Here is a 21,684-nt window from a genome sequence, read left to right as displayed (position 1 = left end):
TCCAAAGACACATCCGCTGGTCAGTTAACTGGTCATCGTAAAATATCCTGTGATTAGCCTAGGGTTATAATAGGGAAGGTTGCTGGACAGAGCAACTCAAAGCACCAGAAGGGCCTATTCCATGCTGTATTTCAATAAATGGTCACCCCCAAGGCTGCAGAAGACAGATAAATGGGTGAAGGGAGAACATCAGAAAGTGGAGAGCACCCGTGGCTGTCCCTCTCAACAATATTCCATTTTGCGTTCTGTGGGGGGTGAGGGGAACGAGCTACCTTGAGGAAGCAACAGTGGCCGTGCCTCTGGCACTAAGTCTGGCCCTGTAGCTCAGAAGGATAGGGAACTGAAGAAGATGGCAGTAGTAAAAGGGAACTCTATAGTCAGGAGGACAGACAGGTGACTCTGTGGACACGAAAAGGAAGCACAGATGGTAGTTTGCCTCCCACGTGCCAGGGTCTAAGATGTTTCTGAATGCGTCCACAATATCCTGAAAAGTGAGGGTGAGCAGCCAGAAACCGTTGTACACATTAGTACCAACGACAGAGGCAGAAAAAGGGAGGAGATCCTGAAAAAACAATACAGCGAGTTAGGAAGGAAGCTGAGAAGCAGCATCTCAGGAACACTGCCTGTGCCACAAGACAGTTAGGATTGGAATAGAATGAGGTGGCAGATAAATGCGTGGCTGAAGAATTGGAGCAGGGAGCAGGGATTCATATTTCTGGATAATTGGGATCTCTCCTGGGGCAGGCAGAACCTCTATAAAAGGGTCGGGTTGCACTTCAGTCTAAGGGGGGCCAATATTCTTGCAGGCAGGTTTACTAGAGCTGTTGGGAGTGGTTTAAACTAATCTGGCAGGCAGATGGGAACCTGTATGATAGAGGTGAGGATGAGCTAGCAGGTTTACAAGTAGATGATGGGTGTAACATGAACCTAAGGGATAACAAGCCAATGACTGGGTATAAATGCAGACACAGCAAAGAGGTAGATTGTACCACAGAAGCAAATTTCAAAAGGGTGGTGAATGTAGGACTGAAGGTGCTATATTTAGATAAGGTGGACGAACTTGTGGCGCAAGATTGGTCGGTATGATGTGGGCATCACTGAGTTATGGCTGAAAGAAGGCCAAAGCTGGCAGCTTAACATCAAAGGATATATTTTGTATCGAAAGGACAGGCAGGAAGGCATAGATGGTGATGTGGCTCTCTTGGTAAGAGATGGAATTACATTTTTAGAAAGAGGTGACATAGGGTCAGAGAATGTTGACTCTTTGTGGGTGGAGTTAAGAAACTGCAAGGGTAAAAAAAATCCACTAGGAATTATATATAGCCCTCCAAATAGTAGCCAAGATGTAGGGTTGAGATTGCAAAAGGAGCTGGAAAAAGCATGTAATAAGGATAATGACGCAATTGTAATGGGGAACTTCATGGCTTTTTAGAGCAGCTTGTGTTTGAGCCTGCTCGGGGAAAGGCTATCTTAGATTGGGTGTTGTGTAATAACCCAGATCTTAATAGGGAGCTTAATGTAAAGGAACCCTTAGGAGCCAGTGATCATAATATGACTGAATTCATACTGCAATTTGAGAGGAAGAAGCACAAGTCAGGTGTATTAGTATTGCAATGGAATAAAGGGAATTACAGAGGCATGAGCAAGGAGGTTGCCCAAGTGGATTGGAGTAAGATACTGGTAGTGATGATGGCAGAGCAGAGATGGCTGAATTTTCTGGGAATAGTTCAGAAGGCACAGGGTAGATATGTCCCACAGAAGAATTTGTTCTCAAATGGCAGGGGTGGGCAACCATGGCTGACACAGGAAGTTAAGGACTGCATAAAAACCAAGGAAAGGTCATATAAGGTAGCAAAAGTGAGTGGGAAGTTGGATGTTTGGGAAGCTTTTAAAACCCAACAAAAGGCAACTAAAAAAGCTACAAGATGGGAAAAGATTAAATATGAGGGTAGACTAGCCAATAATATAAAGCAGGATACCAAAAGTTTTTTCCAGTTATATAAAGAGTAAAGGGAGGTGAGAGTTGATATCGGACCATTGGAAAATGATGCTGGTGAGGTAGTAATGGAGACAAAGATACGCAGATGAACGTAATGGGTATTTATATCAGTCTTCACTGTGGAAGACAATAGCAGTGTGCCAGAGGTCTGTGAGTGTCAGAGATCAGGAGTGAATGCCACTGCTATTACTAAAGGAAAAAGTGCTATGCAAACCCAAAGGCCTCAAGGTGGATAAGTCACCTGGACCAGATGGACTACATCCCAAAGCCCTGAGAGAGGTTGCTGAACAGATAACGGCTGTATTGGTCAAGATCTTTCAAGAATCACTGGATTCTGGCATGGTCCCAAAGGACTGGAAGATTGCAAATGTCATTCCACTATTTTAGAAGGAAGGAAAGCAAAAGAAAGGAAATTACAGGCCAGTTAGCCCAACCTCAATGGTTGGGAAAGTGATGGGAGTCTATTATTGAGGATGAGGCTTCGGGGTACTTGGAGACCAATGATAAAATAAGTCAAGTCAGCATGATCTCTGTAAAGGGAAATCTTGCTTGAGAAATCTGTTAAGAGTTCTTTGAAGAAGTAACATGCAGGATGAACAAAGGAGACAATGGATGTCATTTACTTGGATTTTCAGAAGGCATTTGATAAGGTGCCACAGAGATGAGACTGCTTAACAAGATAAAATTCTATCGTGTTCCAGGAAAGATACTGGCATGGATAGTGGAGTAGCTGGCAGGCAGGAGGCAGCAAGTGGAAATAAAAGGGGCCTTTTCTGCTTTTCTGGTTGGCTGCTGGAGACTAGTGGTGTCAGTGTTGGGTCCTCTACTTTTCACATTGTTTGTTAATGATTTGGATTATGGAATTGATGGCTTTGTGGCAAAGTTTGTGGATGATACAAAGATAGGTGGAGGGGTAGGTAGTGTTGAGGAAGTAACCTGATTACAGCAGAACTTTGACAAATTGGATGAATGGGCAAAAGAGTGGCAGATGGAATACAGCATTGCAAAATGTATGATAATGCATTTTGGTAAAAGGAACAATAGTGCAGATCATTATCTAAATGGGGAGAAGATTCAAACATCAGAGTTGCAGAGGGACTTAGGAGTCCTCGTGCAAGACTCCCAGAACGTTAATATGCAGGTTGAGTCTGTGGTAAAGAAGGCAAATTCAATGTTGGCATTTATGTCAAGGGAAATAGAATATAAAAATAAGAAGATACTGTTGAGCCTTTATAAGACACTAGTCAGGCCGCACTGAGTATTGTCGACAGTTTTGGGCCCCATATCTCAGAAAGGATATGTTGTCATTGGAGAGAGACCAGAGGAGGTTCATGAGGATGATTCCGGGAATGAAGGGATTAACATGAGTAGCATTTGGTAGCTTTGGGCCTGTACTCAATGGAAGTTGGGGGGGGGGGGGGATCTCATTGAAACCTACCAAATGTTGAAAGGACGAGATAGGATGGATGTGGAGAGGATGTTTTCTATGGTGGGGGTATCCAGAACATAGAGGGCACAGTCTCAAAATTGAGGGGTGACCTTTTAGAATGGAAGTAAGGAGGAATTTTATTTAGCCAGAGAATAGTGAATCTGTGTAATGCTCTGGCACAGAATGCAGTGGAAGCCAAATCCATGGGTAAATTTAGGACAGAAGTTGATTGTTTCATGATCAGTCAGAGTATCAAAGGATATGGCAAGAAGGCAGATTTATGTGGCTGAGTGGGATCCAGGATCAGCCATGATGGAATGGCAGATCAGATTCGATGGGCTGAATGGCCTAATTCTGCTCCTATGTCTTATGGTCTTATAAATAAAACCAGAGAAATCAAGAGCTCATCTCAACAAGCTGTGATCTAATGCACAAACAAAGTAGTTGGTTAATTTCTGCTGCAACTGGTTAACAAATTGGCAGTTATAAATTTCAAATCACTACAAAAAGCTGATTCCCCCATCATTTAGACTGGTCAGGGTGTGAAATTCTTTATTTGAAGAAATGGTGAAAGGAATCTCTGTAAGTGACCAGGTACTTTACAGGCTGAGAATGTGCTTCTTAGAGACAAAATAGTGGGTATGAGATAAAGCACAATTCCTCTTTCAAAAACTCCAGAGCTGGCACGATGGCCAAAATGGCCACCTTCTGTGCTATTAAGACCTTTATAAGTGGCTCAAGTCTGATAAAGATTGATTTTCGTTTACATGGCATCTTCCAGAATCTTTGAACTTTATCTTCTGGCCTGTCGCTGTTACAATGTAGGAAACACAGCACCAACCTGATACCTTCAACATTAAAAAAGCTGAAGCTTGGAATCCAAAACCTTTTCACATAATTCTCCAAAACACAAGTAAATCAGTAAAAATCAAATTGTGTTTTTCCCCCACAGAGGCACAGAACACTGTCAATCTCTAAATATACATTTCTATTTCTAAAATGATATAATCAAGAATTTACATCCATAACTTACTGGTTTGAATGGAACGTCTTTTGGAGGATACTTGAAATTTGGTCCGAAGTTGATTGATACCTAAAGAGATCAGTCAAACGTGATCTACATACTTCATTTTAAACTGTTTGAATCAGTCGACTGCTTGTTGGATTAAATGTAGTGATTGAAGTAACGTGAATATCAACTCAAAACATAGAAATGAGTAACAAAATTTCATCTAATTCTTCTCTAATGCACTTGTTTAATAATACTCTAAATCAATTAGTAAGTCAGACACTAAAATTTAACTTACAGATGAAAAGATCTATTTGCTTGCGCATAGACCCATTTAATCCATTATCTTTTTTTTAACAAAATGTAAATGGTTCCCAACCACAACCACCACTTAGCTCAGTTCCTCTATCTCTCACATCAAAATAACAAAAAATAAGACATACAAATTCAGATGTCTAGCAGTAAATCTGCTTTGAGGTTTACCCAACTTTACTGAAATTAAGAAAGGGGTGTCTTCCATAATGCCGATGATCAGACACTGTGACACATTTCACATAACTTACTAGCAGCTTTCAGTCTACAACTTCCTAGGTCACATGAAAGTCAAAGGACAAGTTCTTCAAAGACCGTCAGCCAGTGCATTCCATGATGTTAAAGCAGTGAAACAGTTAATTTGTCACCGTGAATCAATTTGAATTTTATTTTCATTCTCTGTATTCGTTCTTGGGATGTGGGGACAGCTGCAAGATTGGCATTGATTACTCAGCCTTACTTGCTCTGGAGGAAGTGACAGTGAGACACCACCTTGAAAAGTTCATGAATGGCAAGGTCAAGGATTTCAACCGAGATATCCAAAAATGCAATGGCAAAAAGATACTGAAAACCACAGACCATCAATATAGATGATACACTAATGAACTATTACCACTAACAGATTATTTGACACCACCCCCCCCCCCCCATCTACAGCTTGCGCAGATATACTTACTGTGCAGTTCTTGTACAAAGAAATTGCAGGATGATATACACCAGCATACACATCTTCAAAGGCAGTTCCTTCATTCTCTCCATTCTTGTAAAATATCATCTAATGAAAACAAAATATGCTTCATAATTCAACTAAATTATAGCAAATTAAATCCAAAGGATCCAAACATAACCCTCAGTACAAATTGAAATTATATTCAAAAGAGTGTGCTTCCAAAGATACACCATATTATCAGTACTATTGTGCCTCCCTGATTACACACAACTGAACATCGCCGCATTTTGGAAGAGAAATGGGCTGGAATACAAAACCTTTCAATTCCAAGATCACATCTCCACCTCCAGTCAAAACCACATCTTACACATGATCAGAAGATTCCATGTTCAAAGTTCAAAGTAAAGTAAATATATATAACCATATGCACCCCGAGATTCATCTTGTAGGAATACACATAAATGCTACAGAATCAATGAAAAACACAGACAACAATACGGACAAACAACTAATGAGCAAAAGACAACGAACTGTGTGAATACACAAAAAAAAACAACAAAATAACTAAATATCAAGAACATAAAATGAAGAGTCCTTGAAAGTGAGTCCATAGGTTGTGGAAACAGTTCAGTGTTGGGGTAAATGAAGTTAAGTGGTTATCCTCTCTGGTTCAAGAGCCTAATAGTTAAGGGGTAATAACAGCTTCTAAACCTGGTGGTATGAGTCCTAAAGGCTCTTGTACCTCCTACCTGAGAGCATGGCCTGAATGGTGGATTTCTTGATGTACCATTCCGGTCTGAACTCCGCCATATAAAGGTGGCCTGAACACAGAATCAAATCTCAAATGCGAACTTATGAAGTGCACATCTTTTTTTTCCCCTCTCTATTACGAGATAAAATGAGGCATGCCCCTTACAACCCAACCCAGATAGAGATCAGGTGGGCTGCTCAGCCTCACTGCTCCAGGCTCTCAAGGAAGAAGGCAGAAATCAGACCTCAGTACCACAGTGAATGGTGGGGGGGCAATTGAGACCAGAGAGAACATCAAGCACAGGAAGTTGTGGAACAATAGCAAGTTGATACAAAGCTGTGGGGCACAAGTACAAGATTTTACCTTGCTGCCTGTTGCTGGTTTGAGACTTTTCTCAGCTTTGTCCACAAAATCTTTCTCCTCAAAGTATAAATAGCTCTTGAATTTAATCAGAGCCTGCAATAAAAGGAAAAATGGGCATTAACTGCACAAAACATAACTCTGTCACACCAATTCACATGTGCTGGTGCTTCTTATTGCATACCAAAAGTAGTATTATTTACAGAAATGTTCTTTACATCTGGAGTACTAAATAACAGATAAGGATGGACTTCCGGATGATTCCCATATGTTGCCACAGATCAGGCAGCACAATTTGACCACAGTGTTGTTGTCATCTCATCATGGAACTTGTCAACTCAACCCTTCACTTTGATCTGCCAACTTTAAACTATTAAAATATATGCGACTATATCTCAGCTGCACAATGTCAGGATGCCCCACAAGGAAACTAAGCTGACCTCAAGTATATTTTCCTGCTCCGTGCCATAAGCTTCGATTTATCAGTAGTCCAAAATCTGTGAGCCTTGCATTTACAGTGACTCAGTATCCACAGCTCAAAGAATGTCAAAAGATTCACAGTCCTCAGAGGCTGTCAAATCTTTAGAACTGTAAGAGCACAGGTCACCATTTCGCCCACTGACTCCTGTGGGGCTGCCCTTCACCTCATTAACTATCTGGGCTATTTACAGAAATCAATGTACAGCAAGCTCCAAAACCTGTAAGGTGTTAACAACCAGATGATTTTTCTTTAATAAGAACCAAATTGAGGGACCAGTTCTGAAAAGGGTATTTGCACGGACCCCTACACTATTTCTTCAAGCTAAGGCCACAGGATTTTTTTTTAACTCCATCTGATACAGCAAGTAGGAGCAACACGCACAAAATGCTGGTGGAACGCAGCAGGCCAGGCAGCATCTATAGGAATAAGTAGAGTCGACGTTTCGGGCCAAGACCCTTCGTCAGGACTAACTGAAAGAAGAGATAGTAAGAGATTTGAAAGTGGGAGAAGGAGGGGGAGATCTGAAATGATAAGAGAAGACAGGAGGGGGAGGGAAGAAGCTAAAAAGGGATACAGAGTTGGAGAAGGGGGAGGACCAGCAAGTGGGACCTTGGTTTTAACATTTCATCCAGCAGCCTGCACTTCTGATCCCGCAGCATTTCCTCAAAACAATTACCTCCTCAATTTTTTGCAAGATGGTAACAAACATCCCATTGCAAACCAGCATAGACATGTGGAATTTAGTTTCCTAGCTATAACCACAATCCCTATTTTAATTAAAATAAAAACATATTAAGCAAAAAGCATAGTGGGTGGCTTGTATTCATTGATTTTTTTGATCCATGTATGAAATTCATGCAACTTACCTTGTCTTTATAAGTATCTGGTAGTGCCCGGGCAGCCTCTGTGTCCTCGGGAAGGTAGAGGTAAAACCCAAGAACATCTCCTTGCCCGTAGCCTTCAGAATAGTGTCTGCCTATTGATTGATGGAACTTGGTCCCCTTCTTACTGCGCCAAGAGTAACTGAACTTATCGTAGCCCAAGGGTGCCTGGAGGTTGCCTGAAGGAAATTTGAAAAAGATTGTAATGTAGATTATGAACATTTGACTCTTCAGCTCTGATAACACCTTCCATCAATACGTTAAGACTCCTCAAAATTCTTTTGTTGGCACAACAGTCCAGGACTTTACAATAGGCGACTGACTCTTCCTTTTATCTAAAGTTTTTCAAAATCCGGTCTTCAAAATCAGAAGTTTGGACCAACCAGTCATTTTAATTTGCCTCATAAGCTCTCAAAATTATTTCATCACTGGCAGCTAGGCTCTCTGGTTGCAGAATTAGCTCCACCCCCAACCCACAAAAAAAACGTTAGCCACCATTTTTCCTGCAGATTGAACTTTTTGACCAAGCCTATGTGTTACTCCTGTGAAGTATCATGGGATGCTTTCTACTATTTTAAAACACCAGGGAAAGAACATTGTGGTTACATATTACTATGTCTTTTATGTAGGTTCGCTTAAGAATAACCTACAGTCTTTTTACCAGGAAACAGATGTTAGAAACAGGATATATTTTGTAAAAGCAAAATAACTGCCAAAACAAGTCACCCCAAAACACTTTTTAAAATAAATATCAGAATTTGAGGCCACATCTCGCCATTCCACTCAATGAAAAATGCAACTGCGCCTTCATCAACAAAACTATCAGCCCACACTCAGTTCAACTAATTGTCATCTGCATTATTTTTGATGACTGTCAATGTGTGTTTGCTCCAATATACCTGATCAACTACTGATGGACACTATAGGTTGGGAACCCCTTATCTGAAATTCCAAAATCTGAAAACCTTCAAAATATGAAACTTTAAGTGTTGATATGATGTCAGAAATGGAAAATTCCACAAAGCACTCGGAAGGTTCCTAGGCAGTGGGCAGGTCTCTGTGCATCACAAACAGTTCTGAGAAGTGACCTTACATATGTAATGAACAAATAGAAACATAGAAAAGCTACAGCACAATACAGGCCCTTCGGCCCACAACGCTGTGCCAAACATGAACTTACTTTAGAAATTACCTAGGGTTACCCATAGCCCTCTATTTTTCTAAGCTCCATGTACCTATCCAGGAGTCTCTTAAAAGACCATATTGTACCCACCTTCACCAGTTGCCGGCAGCTCATTCCACGCACTCACCACTCTCAGCATAAAAAATTTACCCCTGACATCCCCCCTGTACCTTCTTCCAAGCACTTTAAAACTGTGCCCTCTCATGCCGTTAATGAAAAATAGAAAAACAGTGCATAAACTGAAAATTGAGGATGTTGATTGTGTATTGAAAGTGTGAATTCATCAGCACTGGAGTGAACATATGTCCCTTAACTGTATGCTGATCATGACAAAATGAAAATTGATGGTAATTGTGAATATTCAGCTGGCTGGTTGCAGAAATTCAAGAAAAGGCACAGTATTAATTTTTAAAAGATTTGTGGTGATAAAGTGTCTGCTGATCACGTAGCATCAGATAAATTCACTGATGAGTTTGCCAAGATCATTGCTGATGAAAATCTAACATGCTGAATGGATGCATCCGTACATTTGCGTGATGAACAAGTGTAAGGCAAAGACTGCTCACGGTAGCACAGAAATTCAGAGACACGAGGACGATCCCAAACTATCACATTAGGTATTCCAAAATCTGAAATCCGAAACCTTTCTGGCCCCAAGGATTTCAGGTAAGGGGTACTCAACCTGTACTAATTCAGCCCCTTCTCCATTTAGCTTTTAATTCTGTTAAAAGTTTGCACTAAACACCCAATTGGATAAATCCATGTGTAGATATTTCCTTTATTTCAACAGTCTTGCCCAGGTTTTTATAGCTCCAATACCTAAGGGCTGTGACCAGCCAAGTCTTGCAGCTGTCTCTTGGGGCATTTCATCCACTGTAATCTCAAAGTACCAGCCTCCCTTCCGAATTCCATGAGACGCTCGCACCATGGAGTAACCTTTCTCTCCCGTCACAGTTAGCCGGTCATCTGAGATCTTCAGCTGAGGAGCTGGAAAAGATAAAGTCAGGTTTCAAACACATTCTCCTTACTGCTTCCAGTAAGTGCTTACCAGTGCACTGAAATTCAATTAGAATGTCAGTATGTGTCAAATTTCTCCCCAAATACTAGTACATCCGTTAGGAACTAGTTTAGCAAATGGTAGTTTCGGAAAGTGGATCATAAAGGCACAAAGCATGGAAACAAGCTCTTCAGCCCAACTGGTCCATGCCTACCAAAACGCCCATCTAAGCTAGTCCCATTTGCCTGCATTTGGCCCATATCCCTCCGTGTCCATGTTTAGTCTGTAGTTTGATACAATATATATTCAAAGCTTCTGATCTGTGCATTGAATACCAAGAGGCATCTGGTAAAGCAAAAGCTCATCACAAATAAATATTCATCTTGGTATCAGCAGGGTTGGGTCAGGACCTCCATTCAGAGGCAGTGGTCCCGGGCAGGTGGGCAGAGCGAGACCAGATCTGCCAAAGAATTCAGTGCTGCTTAAACATGATGGGGGAATCTGACGACACGTTACATCATGACCACCCTTACCCCAATTCCACCATTCCCCATCCCAAAATTGCAAGCAAAGATGAGAACAGATAGGTGACAGGTGTGCTATAAGAGACCACGTGAATGCCAGAAATACTGCAATCTAAGCAATCCCACTCTCTGGCTTTTTCCTTGGAGATCTTTTCTGCATTCCTTCCAAGCTGACACCCCACTTGGGAATGAGGCACCACCCCACAAAGCACACCTGTCTCCAACTCCTTAACACAACCTCCAAGATGAAAAAACAGTACACACTGAAAATCCCTGCATACAAACCTCGATCGTGGAGTGCCAGAAGAACCTTTTCATAGAGGCAAGCCCTGTAAAGGTCCCCAGGAATTGGTTTACCAGCCCAACAGTCTAGTTCAAGTTTCTCTGGGTCTGGCGCATGGGGATCGGGCTCAGCCAGGATATACCGATATCCATCCTTATTGAACGGATGTTCCAGTGGATATCCATGCGGGGGAAGTCGCTGAGCAGCAAATAGGGGGTCACTGAGGGAAATTAGACACAAAAAGAGAATTTAGTTTACTTAAAACAATTTCCTTGTACATCTCACGTGCTATTCCACTTGCTAGAATTTAGCTGATAAATAGGTGAGTGCATGGAACGCCCTGCCAGGGTTGGTGGTACAGCAGATATATTAGGAGTATTTAAGAATTTCTTAGATAAGCACAGGGATGATAGAAAAATGCAGAGCTATGTAGGAGGGAAGGATGAGATTGATCCTGGTTGGGGGGGGGGGGGGGGTTAAAAGCGCAGCATAATACTGGTATTCCAGAGTACATAATCCCACCCAAATACAGAGAAAAAAAATTTAAGTAGAAACGATCTGCTCACAGCCGAAGATTGTTGGTGTAAATTTGCACATTTCCCAATATCATCAAACCAACCGCTGAGGGTCTTCATGACTTTAACAAATTTAGTTCATTAGGTGCTGGAGGGATATTGCATACCTGTACTCAACTTCACAACTACTAAGGAACAGGAATAAAGGACTAGTCACAAGAACATAGGAAAATAGCAGGAGAGGGTCACTAGGTCTCTCAAGCCTGACCCGCAATTCAATACCGCATTGGTTGTTCTAAGGCCAATTCCTCATCTGTACCTACCTTCACATTAAATACTTCTAATGATCTAGTCTCCACAATTCCCTGGGGGTGGAGAATTCCATAGATTCACCACCCTCTGCAAAAAGAAGTTTGTAGTTGGGCTCTGTATTTTGAAACTATCTTCCTTTGTCTGAGAACGCCCTATTAGCGAAAACATCTCGACATCTTCCCTGTCACCCCCCTCACGATGACCTTGTATGCCTCAATGTCATCACTAAACTCCAAAGAATGCACACCAACACTGTTCAGCCTCTCTCGATAGGACTACCCTCTCATCCTGGGAATTAGCCCGGTGAATCTTCCTCAGACTGTCTCCAAATTTTCTGTACCTTTTTAAAGGAAGTGAGATCAAAACTGCACAGGAGTAACTTCACCAGTACAGTGCAAAACAATACCATATCATTCCTATTTGCAAACCATTACCTCCTCAAAGAATACATGCCAAGTTGTTCAATACAATTTAGCCATCATATTAAAAAACACTTAGTTAAATTATATTAAGCCTTTTAAAATAATTAGTTATTTCTTTTTTGATAATTTATTAGACTATAGTAAATACAGCCCTTGAGTTTGCCCAATGAAAAGTGTCTGATCTGTGACTCCAACTCCACAGACCTATCCTTCCTCAGATCTCAAAATCAATCCTTAAATTTAAAATTAACAATTGCCTATCATGTTGCCGTTTGCAAAGACAACTCCAAATATTTAGCATGCTCTGGGTGCAGAAGTGTTCCATAACTGTTACTTCAAGGTCTGGCTTTCATTTTAAATTCCACTACCTTGTCCTAAGCCACCTAAATCAGTAGAAATGATTTCTCTCTACTCCGATTTAAACAAACCACCCTTAAAATTTTAGTTCATCCAATTTGTTCACTCAATAAACAAAGCTTTGTTTGTCTTTCAGTTATAAGCTGACTAACAGCAAAGATTTTGTGCACCATCCGCTTCAGAACTCTCAACCTGAAAGGGCAATGAAAGCAGAGTCCTTGAGTGATTTATGGGAGGGTAGACAATTTATCAAGCCGAGGTGAAAGGGTACTGTGGATGGATGTGAATGTGAAAAGTGGCGTACTCCTAACTTGCGTGCCAGCAAGCAAGATAAATACTGCTTCTTGTGTCTATCTGTGGCCTACAGATGGGAAGGATAAGAGAAAGTGCATGAAACTCAAGAGAATCAGCATCATCTTTACACACAGTGGCAGATTAAACTCAGCCTTGGGGTGGTTCAACACTTTACCCGTCCCAAAACAGTCTTGTATAAAAGACCATAAGATACAAGAGCAGAATTAGGCTGCTTGGCCTATTGAGCCTACTCCGCTATTTTCCCCTCAACCCTCGTCTCCTGCCATTCCCTTGCAGCCTTTAGTCCTTTTACAAATGAAGAAAACGTCAATCTCTGCTATAAATACACCCAATAAATTGTCCCCCACAGCCCTCTGTGGCAATAAATTCCATAGATTCACCATCTTCTAGCTTAAGAAATTCCTCATCACAGTTCTAAAGGGACAACTCTTTATCACGAGGCTGTGCCCTAAGATCCTGATAATGGAAAATACTCCCCAAGTCTATTCTATCCCTATATTGTGACTTCCAAAGTAGCAGAATATTTGAAAGTGTTTTATGCCCACTAGAGTGATTTTTCCTAAACAGGAGAGCACTTCATGATTCACAATGCAGGAATGGTCAGAAGAGAGGTGTGCAAGTGGAACTCCTGGTGAACATCAACTCAATACCCAATTCAAATGGCAAAAATCTCCACAAAACAGGAAGGAAAAAGACAGGAAAGGCTGGAATCACTCAGTAGGTCATGCAAGAGTAAACAATTCTGGTCCAAGCACCTTCAGCAGAACATGAAGGATCTTGAACCTGTAATGGTTACTCTCTCCTGCAGATGCTGCCTGATCTGTTGAATGTGTTTGTTTTTTATGTTTTTATGTCAGATTTCCAACTCATGCAGTTATTTTTATTTACAGGGAGAGACGATGATTGTGCATGGAAGTTATTGGATTGCTCCATGATATAGCATAGTGTCGCTCCAACGTGGAGTTGCCCTCCGTAGAAACATGCCTGGAATCCACTTTCTGAGGAAGTATATTCTTGTTTCAGTGCTGCACTCCCACCTGTCTAAACTGCTGAATGCCCTGGATAGCATCACGCCAATTAAAAGACCCTCACCTTCGGGTCCTCTTGGCAGCCCCTCCTGAAGCTCCGTCCTGCTTACGTTTTGCTCCTCTTCCTTTCCCACTTCCTCCAACAGAGCCGCCTTGAAAAGAAAACACTGAAGACTGTGATCTGGAAATTAACAACGTGCACCCAAAACCCAGAGCTAAGCAGCCGTTTGGAGAAGCACATAACGATTCTGAGTGTATTGAAAACAGACCAGCCCATAAGCATTTGGCTATCACATGCCTAAGGTAGGGGAGAGTCCCAAAAGAAAATATTTTTTTTTTGGCAGCACCAAAACTAATTTCAGCACGGTTACGCAAGGTTACTCACTATGCTGTCCTCCAAGGGTGTTACTGCCAGAATCTCACAGGGAACAAACAAATAAAATTAGATGATTTAAAATTATTTCCTTCTATCTAATTAAAGGTTAACACCATTTCAGCTTCAAATACAGTATATTATCTGTCTGATCATTAGAACAAATCAAAGAACTACATTGAAATAATGTCAAATATACAATGAATACAACATGAAGTGTTCAGGCGGAATCAGCCTGGATTAGTAATGCCCACCATTGTTACGTCAGCTCTCCAGCACCCATCATATGCAATCCCTCTTGAAAGCAGTTGTGCTCCTAATAAAGCTGCTTCCTCCTGTCCATGCCCACAACCTCTGTCTCCCCTTTATGCTAGTTAACAGATCTTCACATTTCACAATGTAAGCAAAGTGGTGGGTTTCAAAAATAAATTCATAGCAGAACACGTGGAAACACTGAATGACAATTTGCCCAGCAGAACCAATTTCCAAGTTAAGACGCAGAGTAGTGGAAATAACTAGATATCTAGAGAATGCCCAACCACTTTTGACCTTTCTATATGTCTACTTAAAAGTTCGCATTTAATCCAAATTAAGACCCTGAAATTATGAACACTAATATTATTTCATATTCAGTATCGTGGCAAAAAAAACCCAGCAGCAATCTATATTAAGCATTAAGGAAGGGCGCCTTTAGAGCAAAACAAATCCCTGGCCCAGAAGGATTTACAGCTTCATTATGCAAGCTGGTTACACCTAGGGTAGAGTCAATCTCATTGATGCTACACAGCAGAATATACATTGATGCCACTGCCTCATTACCAGGGTTTGAATGATCTAGGTAGTTTTTTGTCAGTGTTTGAGCCTAGATACATAAACAACAAGCTTTTGGTGATGCCTCTGTAGTTGACTTGCCTACATGATTGATACCTCTTTGTCTCATTCTAGTATCTTGTTCCTCAAAAAACTGTCAGGAGCAAGAACAGGTGAAAGCTTTCACAATGCATATTTGAAAACTATGTAGTGTTTAAATACTTCCAGAAAGTTAAAAATGTTTTCTCAATGCACAAATGTGGTGCAAATTTTCACATCCTCTACAAGGCACATTAATGTTTGGGATTAGGTTAGGTTCCTGACTTGTTCCATTCACAACGGGAGGGATGCTGGAAGAAAATTGTGATGGGAGAACTATTGATTTAAAAAAAAAGGCAATTTTTTAAAAAAGAGGAAGAAATAACTCAGACCTGGAATTAAGATATGTGTAAATGCTAGGGAAATTGGTGCTGAAGCAAGAGAAAATTAATACAAAAAAATGTTACCAACTTCAAGACGTACTTAGTTCATCAGTATGAGGACAAGAAGCTAACACACTACAACAATAGTTATCATTCATTCCAAGTCCCTTTCCAGGTTTAGCAATTATCACCATCAGAGTGAAATGCTTTGGAGAACAACTATTTTAAACCCCATTTACAGCCTGAGGTTCTGTCTTTTCACCATAAATTATCACCTGTAGAGTCAAATTCTTCGAAGCAATCTCTTTCTCCAATGGAGGTTCCCCCCTCCCCCCAAGAGTTCAAAGTTTAAAGTAAATTTATTATCAAAGTACATATATGTCACCACATACAACCCTGAGATTGATTTATTTTCTACTTAAGGACCAATATCCTTATGAACCATCAATAAATTCTATAAACTACATTTATCCAATTCAATTAGCAGACATCATAATTTACTGATTAGGAAAAAGAAACATCATCAATAAGCTGATTCTAACCAAGTCTCTAGATTTGAAAACTCTCAGACCAACATGTCAATTAAGCATTTCACCTTTTGTCACATACTGAGAGGCAATGCTGTTTACCGTTTGCTCCACCATTTCATGCACTTAGAAAGTGTAATTTAATCATAGATATATTGCCCAATGCATATATTAAACAAATGATAATTCATACATTAACAAAAATATTCCCAAATTAACCCTAGAGGTACCTCACATACATGTATACATTAAGGAATTTTTGTTGGTGCTTTGGGTTAGATCAAGATATTCAATATTCTGTCTATATGTGGGAAAATAACCAGACGTTCATTTAATGGGAACAATTTCAAACAGCTGTCCAAGTTACAAAACACACCATTTGTTATTCAACTTCTGAGCTGATCTTGTAGCGAATAAAAATCAAGTTGAACATAGCCCAAGTTTAAAGCTCTCTCCACTGCTCCTGCAGCTGCAGAAAACTATCTACCCCCATCAGTTTGTCACTTCCGATTCTAAAATGCATTCACCAACAGTTGGAGATAGCAGGCCAAAATATTTCCAACTTTAAGGTTGTTTAAACTTGTATTTCAACTGCAATGTAACCCAAAGCCATCAGCTGCACATCTTGACTGAATCTTTATTGAAGATGTCATACAGAAGACTTTCTAATCTCAGTTAAGCTGGCAAGTGACAAGAACGGAGCTCACAGCTGCATTGTTACTGGGATCTTCTCCCCAACCGACCACGCTCTGACTTTGGCAGTTCCAGCAGAAGTCGCAACTCACCTTGAGAGGAGTCACGGGTGCGACCCCCAGTTGCGTCACTACCCACCGCACTGCTCAGTTGCCCTGCAAACACAAATTGTGAAGCCACGATTCTCGCGTGTCAGTCTGTTGGGTTTAGTCAGCAGAATGCTGCCAGTGTCCAGAAGCATAAGAGGAAGCTTAATGCAAGAAATGGAGACCAACACTTCAATAAAGGCTCTGCAAGAGCTCAATAAGGCTATTACACTGGGGTTGGGAAACTCAACAATGACTTTATTACTGATGTCTGCTCTCCTGATGTTGCCCACTTGTGCCAGGGAATAGACTCCAAACATTGGTCATGCTCCAGTGCCAGCTCTTTAGCCATGCCTTACCGAATATCCTGGTGATCAACAGTGATGACTATCTGACACAATGTTAACGTCGAACTAGATTTTGCTCTTAAGCAATAATCAGTCAGGGATTTTTTTTAAAATTGATTAGCTTTTCCTAAACCCTCCATTCATGGAGACTGAAGCACTGTCACAGAACTCACATTGCCTCTTAGTGCAAACTTGCCCCAAAACAGCAAAATCAACAAGACTTTGACTGCCCATTTACCCAATCAAAAGGCAAATAGGGAAAAAAAAGCAGCAAGAGTTGCCAGGAGGAGATAATGATCAAAAGAACAATGAGAAAGCACTATGTGGAGGGGCACGGGTGGGGGAGAAAGGATACTGCACACAGAAATCCAGTGCATTTAAATGTGACCCCGTTCCCTGGCTGGGTATGATCTACGGTAACTCACCTGGAGCTACACTGAATCATAATTTTACAGGGACCAACATCATCGGCTGACCTAACCTCCCTTCCCCGGAGGTCAACTAATAATGCAACATATAACATTCTACAACTTTTAGAATGCTCACCATGGCAAAAACAGAACATCTCCACCACCACCACCCACTCAAAATTTCAGTTTAAATGGATCATTTGATTTGAACTGTGCAAGAAATGCATCACTGCTAAAACATGGCCATCACCTTCATCTGCATTTCAATATTTCATTATTACTGTTCCAATTATGGCTTGCTTGCCAACATTTCAGTTTACATTCACTGTATTAGAAAACATATTTGCTTCCTGCTGCATTAGTGCTGTATTTTGCCCAGCTCAGATCAGAGGAAAAAGGAAAAGTATTTTTTTTTAAAAAGGCACTGCAAATCGCTAAACAAGCATTTTAAGCCAGGTACAAAATACTTAAGTTTCAGAACTTCTTAAGACACAAACTTTCACCTCCAAATGAAGGTCCACCTGGAAGAGAAGTTAGAGCATGCATTTGAAGTCTGAAGTCAATAGAAGCATCAACTATGGATTCTTATGCATTTACCTTTTTGATATAATTTGAAAGTAATGTTTCATACTCAGGTCTTGGTTAAAGTGGTTAGTACAACTCATCTTCCCTGAGATTTCCTGCTGCCTCGAAGATAGCAAGACACCCAAGTATACAGCTGAGTTTCCCTCTGGAATTTCCAAGGAAAGCCCATCTCTCAATAGGCAAGTATCCCATTTGCACCACCAAAATCTTGCACACAGCTAAATGCAACGTGTGACTCTTGAGAGTTTACTAGCCAAATGGTCTTGCAATAAATGAATGGGAGGCTTGAATAACTGCAAAATGTTGGTTGTACCTAGGATATAATTTTTTTGTAGTTAACTAAGGAATGTTAAGTCAAAATAAATATGACAAAAAAGCCCCCAATAGTATATAAAAGATCATACAATACTTCAGACCTACTTTAAATTCTGAACATAGCAAAAGGACTTCTGTAAAATATTTTGGTTGGGACAGTTGACCTTGCTCCCATGATTTCTTCTAACCATGGAGTTTTCTTCACATCATATCTGTGTCTGTTGCAGGCAAGATGATACAGACCAATTTTATGCTTTGTTTTATAACAAAGCACAAAATAATAAGAAGTTAAAATAATGAAGGCTGCACTCAGAACTTTTGCATAGACCACGTAGTTACTTTCAGCTAACATTTTGTTGTTCCTTTTATTGATGAAACAACTTTTATTGATAAAATTCCTAATCTAAAAACATGCACAAATATCAATTCATCTGCAACAACTTCAATAATCCTGCAGCACGCAAATCCAAGATGGCAGAAGGCTAATTTTCTGGACCAGGGTTTGCTTTCAATTCATCGTTTTCTTTAACATTCAACATTAATCTTTTAAAAAAAAAGGTAACGAGGAAATAACGTATTCTTGCATGAGGAATAGGAACCAGTCAGAATGTGGTATACTCAGCTCTGTGGGTTTCATGTAATGGGAGAAATATAGCGGAGAAGCTTGTACTACTTCCAACACTTTGGCACTGAAAGGTGACTGTCTGACTGGAAAACCAAGAAATTGGAGGGGAATTGCAAAGAGCTTCGCCCTGCAGCTCCACAATCCCTGCAAGCTGTCTTCTAGATCTCCCTTGATGCAAATACTTTGGTACTGTATATCACACAAAACAGACACTGCATTTTAGAGAAGGGCTGTCCATTAAATTAATAATCCCACATATCTCAGTTGAACGGTTCAGGCACTAAACTAAGAAAAATCTCCCCAAGACAGAACTAAGCCAGAAGATACATTCATGTCATAAACTGGCAAAATCTCTAAAGGAGATGAGTTCAACTCTGAAGTAATCCACATACCATTGAGGGTGCTTCCTGGAGTTAAGGATCCCCCTTGTTTCTGTGTGTCATATGCTGGGCCAATGTTAGAAAGATCCTGTAAAAGAGTTACAGGCGTCAAGCCAAATTCAATTTATAAGCACATGTAACAACTTGAGCATTCAAAGAGTTGGATGGCCCAAGAGGCCTTGATAAAGTGCACTCAGTCGACATCAGTTAATTTTTAAACCATGAAGCACATGACAACACAAACATGAGGAAATTCGAGCAACACACATAAAAGTTGCTGGTGAACACAGCAGGCCAGGCAGCATCTATAGGAAGAGGTACAGTCGACATTTGGGGCTGAGACCCTTCATCAGGACTAACTGAAAGAACGTGATAATTTCATTTGACTTTTCAGTAATGAAAACAACCCCAATTACAAATGAACTTGGATCATGAGACTACACGAATGGAACCTTAAGAATAATAAAATTTGTACTTATAGAAGCAAAGCTCCAAACTGCTTCACAAACATGTAGTCAGATAAATATTGTTCTTTGTGTGTGCCAACTAAAATCTCAGACCAATGTATCAATGAGAGCCCTTAAAGGGGAGATGGAGATGTTTAGATGTGGGGAAATTCAGAATTCCATGGTTGAAAAGAGCCATAACATATTGCAGATGCTGGAAGCTGAAGCAGAAAAAAACAAACTGCTTAAATCAGTCAATTGAAGATGTGCAGTCCTAATGCAGGGTCGACACTGTTTGACCCACTGGGTTTTTCCAGCAATCTGAACCATGGTTGAAGTCACAAAAATGTTGAATGGAATGGTCATGGGGATACAAGGGATCATAGCTGACAGAATACAATTTTTATAAGAGAGCTTTAATACAAAGGGTCATCAATGTTGTAAAGGACAAGGGGTGAAGGATTTGAATACAAGCGTGAAGGCTTTAAGACAAGGATTGGCGGATTGGAACCGACATGAGTTTGCAAATTATTAGTGCTCAATATCTCAGTACGAGAAGCACAGCAGTGAATGAGATTAAATTCACAGAGAAGAGACATTGTAAAACTAGATCAAAACACATTTGGACAGGCAGATTTGGAGACAAGCTTCACAAGTGAGGCTTCTAACGGCAGCAGGCCGATACATGAATGAAGAGAATTTGTTGCAAGTGTAGATTGTATTTGGATAATGATAAACATGAATGGCACTCTCACCCTATCACTGTGGCAGTGCACCTTACATAGCCATGGTTCTTACCTGGTCTAGTAAACCAAATTTGGGGTAATCATCCTGTGGATCTTTGCTGCCAGGATCTGGGTTCTCCTTCACTAGAAACACATCCCGCTCTTTGGTCTGAAAGTGCAAACATCCAAAACTGGTTAAAGGGGCCACAAAGTACATCTGAACATCTGGCTTTACCCACGGCTAGGTTTGCCACTGCAATTTTAGTTCCACTTCCAATGACGTGTGATGAGGAAACAACCTAGTCGTAAAGTTGTATCAGTTCACACTGCAGATAAAATCTTGTATCCCAATACTGGTATCATGAGAACAAGGACTCAGAAACACACTACAATACGTTCATCCACACCATTAGCTGCCAAGTCTTTCAACCACTATCACTCCTCTAAACTAATTCGCCTCTCTCTCCTCAAGAAACTCCATAAAAGCGCTCTAAACAGATTTTTGATCTCACCTATCTTGGTTTGGTGCTATTTTTTGGCGTGCCATGATTTAACATGCTTCTGTAAGAGATATTGGAAAGTTTCACACATTGCACTGTAGTAACTCACAGGGACAACTGCACCAAAACCAGTGACCTCAGCTGCCAACAAAGGAACATAGGAATATCACCACCTGCAGCCTAATATGTATTATTGCTGCATCTAAATCCCATAACTGTGGGAGTGTCTTCATTGGAAAAGATCCGTAGTTATCGCTTCAAGGTTATTTCTCTTCTCAAAGACATTTAAATATCAGCCATAAGTGCTGGCCAGAAACAGATTGAAAATTTACGTGCTGCATAAATCAAAACTGTCAGTGTTATTATGGTTACGGAAGTATCATGTCGGAATGAAACAGTGAACATGGTACAAGGTGCCTCCCTTGCTTCTGCAGGAGCGATAGAATGGTACACATCTTACTTATGCTAAAACGTTGCTTGCATCAAGCTCGTACAATGAACAGGGATTCTGATCTGAAGACTAGACTCAATAAGTTAGTCATCGGTTTCATAATAGACAATGATCATGAAACAGATTAAAGTTTTAGTTTTAGCTGATTTTTTCCTTAAGCC

At 40.6% G+C, this 21,684-nt stretch overlaps 1 protein-coding gene across 4 annotated transcripts in view; it reads right to left on the bottom strand.

The window, feature by feature from the left end:
- Window positions 1-21,684, bottom strand: part of ash2l (ash2 like, histone lysine methyltransferase complex subunit) — a 37,439-nt gene that overhangs the window by 2,113 nt on the left and 13,642 nt on the right. Inside the window, exons 7-17 of one of the 4 annotated variants that reach the window (XM_063056946.1) lie at window positions 20,646-20,741; window positions 19,414-19,489; window positions 18,000-18,017; window positions 16,746-16,808; window positions 13,893-13,980; window positions 10,882-11,099; window positions 9,895-10,062; window positions 7,878-8,071; window positions 6,534-6,626; window positions 5,426-5,524; window positions 4,462-4,521 (exon numbers count right to left, since the gene is read on the bottom strand). In XM_063056946.1, coding sequence (XP_062913016.1) covers window positions 4,462-4,521; window positions 5,426-5,524; window positions 6,534-6,626; window positions 7,878-8,071; window positions 9,895-10,062; window positions 10,882-11,099; window positions 13,893-13,980; window positions 16,746-16,808; window positions 18,000-18,017; window positions 19,414-19,489; window positions 20,646-20,741 — 1,173 coding nt within the window. The remainder of the gene's footprint in view (window positions 1-4,461; window positions 4,522-5,425; window positions 5,525-6,533; window positions 6,627-7,877; window positions 8,072-9,894; window positions 10,063-10,881; window positions 11,100-13,892; window positions 13,981-16,745; window positions 16,809-17,999; window positions 18,018-19,413; window positions 19,490-20,645; window positions 20,742-21,684) is intronic. The other 3 variants (XM_063056948.1, XM_063056947.1, XM_063056949.1) reach the window with 3 other exon arrangements.

The sequence above is a fragment of the Mobula hypostoma genome, chromosome 8, assembly GCF_963921235.1.
Source record: "Mobula hypostoma chromosome 8, sMobHyp1.1, whole genome shotgun sequence".
Lineage (NCBI taxonomy): Eukaryota > Metazoa > Chordata > Chondrichthyes > Myliobatiformes > Myliobatidae > Mobula > Mobula hypostoma.
Note: the sequence above shows the minus strand (reverse complement) of the source record. Positions and strands in the feature narration are given on the sequence as shown.